This window comes from Adiantum capillus-veneris, chromosome 6 (genome assembly GCF_014529385.1).
Source record: "Adiantum capillus-veneris isolate H3 chromosome 6, ASM1452938v2, whole genome shotgun sequence".
NCBI classification, from domain to species: domain Eukaryota; kingdom Viridiplantae; phylum Streptophyta; class Polypodiopsida; order Polypodiales; family Pteridaceae; genus Adiantum; species Adiantum capillus-veneris.
In genome coordinates this window covers 31048813-31057063 of record NC_140936.1, presented here as the reverse complement: position 1 = coordinate 31057063, position 8251 = coordinate 31048813, and the positions used below count along the sequence as shown (strand labels likewise).

At 38.6% G+C, this 8251-nt stretch overlaps 1 protein-coding gene across 1 annotated transcript; it reads left to right on the top strand.

The window, feature by feature from the left end:
* The first annotated feature begins 490 nt into the window (after positions 1 to 490).
* On the top strand, positions 491 to 1453 carry LOC147455309 (uncharacterized). The gene is made up of 2 exons (XM_086515234.1): positions 491 to 901; positions 986 to 1453. Exons 1-2 carry the CDS (start codon positions 491 to 493, stop codon positions 1451 to 1453), a joined length of 879 nt encoding a protein of 292 aa, XP_086371360.1.
* The last annotated feature ends 6798 nt before the right edge of the window (positions 1454 to 8251 follow it).

Sequence of the window (8251 nt, the reverse complement as noted above, 5' to 3'; positions counted from 1 at the left end):
ACAGGAGTACCACAAAGAGTTTGATCAATTGGTGGATTCAAGAATGGTACTATACCTTGATAAAGAATATATTCACGCTATAGATTTGGTTCAGGAGAATCCATCACAATCCTCTAGGCTTAACAAAAAGTATTCCACCTTATTAGAAAATGTCAAACTAAATCTTCCAAAGTGTCCAAAGTGCAAACACAAATGTAGACTATTAAAGAAAAGTGTGGGGTTTATTGTGTTTTTGTTCTTAAGAGATAGTGATGATGAAGAAGCAGAAAGGGATGACAGTAACTCTAAATCAAGTGAAGTGATCAAAGATGAACAAGACAATGAAGAAGTTCTTGATGTAGAAAAAGAGTGGCAAGAAGTTGAGAGTCTTCAACTTTCTAGGATTCGAGAAGATAGTATTGCATTGGAGAAGTCTTTGTACCATACTTTTAAAGGAACATTGCCCTTGCCTATTCTACCATGCTTTCCTCTTGGCCATGGAGAATATATAATGCTTTTAGATATCCAAAGGTCATTTGACCCTTTACGAGAGGATGAATTGTATGCTATTTTGGCACAACACTTGAACTATAATGTTGGGACCGATGAAGAGCCAATTAAATACAAAGATTTTGTAGAAAAAGATCCTCTTTTAGGCAAGTTGGATGTTTGCTTTGAGCCTCATAAAGCATTGGAGATTTGTTTCAATGAAGCTCTTCCATATAAAGAGCCTACTGAAGAAGAGTTTCTCAAGGCACAAGAGAATAGAACAGATCCTCATCTTTCAAAAGCGGATAGTGAAAATGAAGATGAACAAGATAAAGATGTACCAATAATTCAGGAGCCAAATCTCAAAATACGAAATGTTGGTTCGATAAATCTTTGGAAGGAAAATCAACTTGTGTCAGATGAGAACATTACGGTAAGCACTTTATTTGTATAAGCTAAAGTTTCTTTTTTTTGCTTTCAATGTTTCTAATGATTAATAGATTTTATATGTTTGTAGATTCAACCACCAAAAGATGAGTTCTTAAGACGGTCATCTAGAGTCGTTGATCTTACCAAAGATGCTGCTCTGAAGCACTACATTAAGTACCTTGCTTGTCTTGATTTAGTTATTTTTCACATGAAGCACTCCTCTGATGGATATATACCTCTGTTTGTATACAAGACATTGTCAAAGTATCTTGGTGGCTATGTTCTTCATCCAAATGCTACCAAAGTAAGCCTTTTGGAGAAAGAGTGTGCTATCAATGTTTTTGGATATGGTCATGCAATGCAAGGATCACTTGCAGGAAGTTATTTAGCATATACTGGATATGCTCTTGCAAAGGGAATTAAAAATTATAGAGAGCTTTCTCCTTCCGGGAAACGATTTCTACTTCGACACGATGATTTGAAGCAGGTTGAATACAAAGAGGGAACTTCGAGTTTAGATCAAGAAGATGTTGAGGACATTGAAGATATCATTTGAGAATAGATTTGTATTAAGTATACACTTTTATAGAATGTTTTCTGGATCTTGAGGTAGAACCCAAACTTTTTTATCCCTCACTCTCTTCGATCTCCACTGATGTAAGGTTGCTTCTGTAGTAGAATCCTTCCAGCTCTGTCGTCTTTGAATTTGTTTGGATATCTTTATTGCAAGAGCTTGTTTTTTGTTTTTAGAAATTTTCTTCTCCCTTATTCGTAGCAAGACTCTTCTATAGAACCAAAAGAATACTTCTTTTAAGCTATTCGCTCTGTTTTTTCCTCCGCCATGTTGAGTGTGTCGAAAGTATGCTCCACGAGCTTGATAATGGGATTTTTCCATTCCTTGAGTGGACCATATTGCAGGACATCCATATTGCTTTGTGAACCAGGGCATATGATCGTGTAAAATATGCTGCATGTCATAAAAATTATATTTATACAAATCAAATAGGTTGTAAGAAGAAAAGTATGAATTACCATGTAGTGGGTAATGCTTTGAGTATTCCATGCATCTTGCATACTTTTACCAAAAGCTTGAAGGGCTAGCTTTAATTTCATGTTGTCGTTGCCTATCCATTCTTTCTTGTCAAGTAAGCAGAAAACCTCATCTAGAGCCATCCACACTTTTGCTTTGTGATTCCTAGCCTTTCCATTATCAGCATGGTCTTTAATAGCCTTATGAAGCTTCTTCCACTGCTCATACTTTACCATTGAGCAATTATGACTCTTGTTGATTTTGCCCAATTCACCATGAAATGATAAAAACCTACAAGCTTTCACACCTCCAAGTGAAGGTTTTACCGGAACTTCATGTGATGATGTTGAACGCTTTTGACAAGCAATTATCTTTACTTTACCTCCATGGAGTCCCATCTCTGATAGTATTTGCTCTATCTTTTCAATTGCTTTTCTTGACTCAGTCTTTGGCTTCAACTTCCATGCATATTCAATGTATAAATATACAAGCTTCTTAACAATCCTGCACAATGCATGCAATATACATATATGGACATGCAAAAGTGGAATATCAAGAATGGCGCGGAAGTTAGGATCCTCATTAGCTCTAGAGGGTTTTCGGTTGTGCTGCTTCAAGCTCAAAGAGTGAGCTTCGTTCATACAATATAGACAAGGTGATTTAGAGCTAGCACCTTTTGCAATGTTATACATGCACTTGAGTGTCTTGAGATCACCAACAAGATGCCACTCTACTTGGAAGCTTCCAATATCTTCAACATGAAGAAGTTCTCCATTTTTTTGTCTACAAATGACATCAAGAATATCTATTTGGTGAAATGTCCAGTACAAAATGTCATGATCTTCTTTGTCAACCTGCATAAATGACTTTTTGTTACTAACATTACTTGATACATTAACTAGAGAAAGCTTAAAAGTTCGTATACCTCAAAAGCTCCTAGCCACCATATATCATTCTCTGATTGTACACTAAAGCTATCATCGTTGTTCAACCAAGATTTTCTGCTACTCCTTGAAGTGCTCTATTCATCAGAGTTATGGTGACGTGTTTTGTCTTTTTTTGCTTCAATATCTCACATTCATCTAGCTTAAGCCCAAAGATTAGTTTGCCTTGTACCTCCTCGCTTGTCACATTATAAAATTTGACCATTTTCTTCTGAAGATTTTGCAAATTGAAAAAAATATTAGACGATTCATTAAAGTGTACCACTCGTCCCGCATTTCTAAATTCTTGGTTGATGAAATATGAATCACCCAAGTATTGTGAAACTTCAGTGTTGAGACCTAATTGTCGTGCTTGACATACATGAGCTAGTATAGGTAAGAGAGAAGATGAGACCTTTTTATCTTTGAGCTGGCTCTTTACTGATTTAAAGATGCATGAATATCCTTTTTGACTGATGCCACAATTATCTATGACACTTTGAACATCTAAAGTATCAATGGTTGTGCTTTGTAGAAAATCACTGATTATATCCTGCTTTATCTTCTTGAACTTTGAGGCCTCCAAAATCTCTTTTGCAAGATGAGGTGCAATCAAAGAGGAATATGAAGATTTGGCCATTTGAGGATCAATATTTTCCTTTTCAGGATGAAGCATGCCTCTGCAAAAACATATTTTTGATTAGCTAATAATCAATACTTTGTTACAACAAGAATATGTATTAAAAAGGTATACCTTATTGCTCGAATCGTGCGCTTAAGACCTCCACTTCCAACTTTGAAGGTTTCAATGTTGGAAACACTTCTGCATCTTTGACGAAGACCAAGTGGAGTGGTTTTTATCCTCGTCCTTCTCACCTCCTTTTCAAGCTCAGCAATGGTTTCTTTGGAGGATAATATTTTTTTCTTCAAAAGTGTTTGTTCTTGCAAAAGCTTACTGTTTTGCATCGATAAATTGAACAAAGATGCTTGTTGCTGCTTCAATATCTCTAGATTTATCATTGCTTGTTGTGTATTCCTCATCACCAAGTTATTGCAATAACCCAAGAGACCATGAGACCCATCCCCAACATAATGTAATAGAGATGTAAGATTATTAAACGGAGGAGTACACATAGAAAGGGGATCCATAGGATAAAGTGTTCCATCACACCAAAGATCAAGATGTTTATGGTTAGTATGTCTCAAGTGATCCATCTGCAGCTTAGTAAGTGTGAAAGATCTATTCCTTTTTTGAATGGGCTCATAATTTGTGTCTATGTCTATATGAAGATGGTATTTACGCTTAAGGAGTAAAGAAGATTGGATGTTAGATTGTGCATTCTTCATAATCAAGGATTGTTTAGCAAAATGGTCGATCTTTGTAATAGTTTCTCATAGAAATAGATTGGTTCTGCTGCCCAATTTCTTTTTAGCTCAAATGAGTTTGAACTTTCCCTCTCTTATTTCAAAGTACCAGAGTGAAGCTTGACCAGAAAGGTGATTAGTAGCACATTTAATTATATATTTTTCAGTGAAAGATTCGCTAGCAAAATAATCGTCGAATTGAGTTAACCAAGACAACATCGTTTTACCAATTTTGTGACCATCAAACTTGAAAAACGTGACCATCAAACTTTGCCTCTTTGCTGGATTGTTGAGCCTCGAACGCAGCCTTCAAAATTTTGATCATACGTCCATCTTCGTTGTCGTCTTCGCGTGCTCGTTTTTGATCATTTGCGGCGAGGCGTTGATTCGCAATGTCTAATATGTTGCAGCAATAATACTTGTTGCTCGAAGGTCAGTGTCGGGAGAGGTGAATCACTGGTCCAATCGGAGGGGGCATTGGCGCCGTTTGTCTCCATGATGATTGGGAAAATTGGTAATTACGTTGATTTGCTGCAAATCCCTATCTGAGGTAGAAGGTTTGCGGCGAATAAATTCGACTATCCTGATTCCACACTGCCGAATAGAGTCAAAGAGTTCATAAGCCCACGCCAGGTAGTGCGGAACTCACAATGGTGCAGAGCGGTTGCGAGGTTTTTGACGTAGAAGCGATGCAAACGAGTGGGTTGGTGATGATGTAGAGGTGCACAATCAACGTGTCGCTGGTTGTGAATGCGGCATAGCAGAGGAGGCATATGATTTGAGAAGAACGACGAGGATTACCACCCTATTGGCGAGGTGCGACAAGGTCGGTGTAGGCGAAGAACGATGATGGCTATCGTTGCGGCTTATTTTGCAATAGCGATGGATACGTCCCGAGGGTCGTTGTTTGGGTATGGAGATGCGGTCTCGTTCCATCGAGATGTTGAGGATGATGACACTGTGTATGTGTGTGTGTGTGTGTGTGTGTATTAGGCCGCCGTGGAGGGTATGTGTGAAGTTTCCCTTTGGTAATCCCTCTCTTATCTGTAGGTAGTTGGGAGTAAAAAAAAGAATACCCCACCAAAAGAAAAGAACAAAGCCCTTACTATTCTGTTTTGAACGCCATCCTCATCTCGTGGGTATCCGCCAAGAGCGAAGAGAGAGAGAGAGAGAGAGAGAGAGAGAGAGAGAGAGAGAGAGAGAGAGAAAGAGACGGCTGCATGGGGTTGGGCTAGCGGTTGTAGCCAGAGGGAGTGTGGTGTGGGCACTCAGTTCGGTAGAAAGTGTGGGGCGACAACATGGTAAGGGTGGTTATCCATCTACCACACCATGCATGAGCACCACATAGTCATCTGGTGGTGGTCAGGGGATGGAACTCAAGTAAAGGGGCGTGGAGAGAGAGAACTGTAGTTGTGAGAGTGAGTGAGAGATGAAGAGTGGCTATGAGTCGCTTGTGGGGTTAGTTGGTAGCCACCGTAACAGAAGGAATATTGAACGGTTAAATGCGTTGCATGAGGGTTGTTGGTGTGAAGTGTGGAAAGTATGGGTGCTGCATGACAAGGGGTTGGCAGGCATTGCAATGTGAGTGAGAGTGGTGCACACAGGCCAGGAGTTGGTATTCCCCTGTGTGTGATGACAATGACATGGTAGGTCTAGTGAGTGAGCGTTCTGACTCAAGTGAGGAGTTTTAGTTGTGTAGCTCCAATGCAACTCTCTCCTTCTGTTCATCACATCATCACCGAGAGTGGATGCCCTTTGATGAATAGCTTCAATCCGTTGGCAGTGAAGGTTGCCCTGTAGTCTGATGAGCGCCACCAAATTCTGCTGCTCCACTCAAAACACAGTAGAAAGAAAAAAAAAAGATACATATATTAAAAAAAAAACTAAGCTTTACTTTCAAGCTACAATGTCTTCATTAGGGATGGTTTCTTACAGGCAGTAGACTCGTGATGCCAAGAAAGAAAAAAGGAAATCTCTGTCTCGCTTCTTAGCATCATGCTCGCGACCTCCTACAGACTTCAATTGATCTCTCTTTTCTACTTAGCCTTATGTTCACATGCCTCTTTCAATTCTTAGATTCTCCCGTTGTGGAGTAGTTTCCCACGCGGGAGGGAGAATAAAAATAAAGACGTAATAAGATAAGAGGAAATATGCTTCTTCTCCTACCTAGGAAGGCCTTTTTCGGGAGAATAAGCTAGGAGGGCCTTTTTAGGGCTTCTCTTTCATCTTCTGCTTCTCCTTCTTCTATTGCATCTACTCTTCGTAATATCCTATCTAGGGTTATGCACTATTCCCTTTTTTTTTTCATTGAGTATCTCCTCATAATTTAGTCTAATCCATTATATTATTATGTTTAATCAACATAATTATACTAACAATTGCTATAAAATGAAAACAAAGAAGGGGCTCTCTTTAATTCCAAAAATCAGTAATTATATCATGCAATCAATAATGTTTACTACAAACTGAAGCAATTGACAGAATCTACAAACGTAAGAAAGCAAAATACTTAGCTGCAGCTTGTCAAAATATGTAGTCTTGGAGCGTAGCCGAAGCTCTGATACCACTGCTACAACCGGAAGCTTGGATGCCCTGCAAAATACTCGAAATAGCACATAGCAAGACAAAAATGAATAAATCTACGTACCTGTCGACTCACACAAATCCATAATCGAGCACAACACAAACAGAGAGCGGGAGAGAGCAAGAGAGCGTGTGCAGGCGCACCTCCTAGAGCGGAGTGCTACGCCTAGCACGAAGAGAGAGAAGAGAGGAGGGGAGAGAAGAATAAGACGACGCTGGGTGCAATCTCCCCCCATGCCAGAGTGAGCACGTATTTAATTTATAGAAACGTTCATGCTCAAAATTGAGTTACATCCAATTCACACTTGGGCATAAAATAGTTATGGCTCATAAAGAGCTCAATGTAACAATTAATAGCTGTCTACATCTCAACTTATGACTAAACCATAAATAGTAAGGCTTGCCACAGAAAATACAATGGTGGCAGTTTTATTCCGAATAACTGCTATCGCCTTATTGTCCAGCACGTGCCAATCACTGATCTGCTCACACAACACCCAACAAGTGATGATCAAAATATTCAAATCAACATTGCAGTACTTCATCAAAATATCAAATATTTCACAAATATCATCAAAATATCAATTCCATTTCAGAGAGAGATCCAGTAACCATGCTTTTCTTGGCCGCGGGTCACATACTAGTGCTATATATGAAGCAGCTTAAAATTTTCAAAGAAGGAAAGATCCTCTATGTGTCACATTCTGCTTTATTTAAAAAAGAACCTTTAAAAACATTTAATTGAAAATGCAAAAGTAAAGGGTAAGTACTAGGATGCTAGAAAATGAAAAGACTTGCGGGAGTCTTGGCACTGGAAAGTCAAAGAAGGTGAAGAGGCAAGAACGCTTCCTAATTTAAGTTAAGGGGGGAGTGAGATTTATGGAAAGTAAGTTTAAATCAGTGCCTACAATCACGAATTTAATCATGTTTTAATATAAAATTATATTATCTATTATACATATATAATCACAAATTATTTATATATTAGAAAAGGTCCCATTCAAATAATAAGGTGAAAGATGCACATTATCATTTGAAAACAAAAAATAAATAAAAAAATAAAAATAAAAATATACATTATTTTATTCATTATACATACACAAGCTAGATTCAAAAGAGTCGACAGCAAAAACCTCATACTCTTTCTTCCACCTCTCTCTTCATTCACAAGGGATAGAGGTAGCTCTATAAAATGTATTATGTACAATTTTGACGTCCAGTGAGCTGTAGTGTTGTGGTATTATTGTTGAGTACGTAGCTGTTGGATTCCATTCAATCACACCGATCCATGTTTTGTGCTGAAAAGTGGACGGTAGAACTGCTCTTCCGAGGGAGGGAAGGCTTGCTATTTTTGTTGTGGGTCTAGAGAAGTGTAATTTCCTTTCGTGCCAATGGACAACCTCCATGGTGAAGGCACATTCCTTTTTGCTTGTCTTTCATCGGCTCTTGTGAA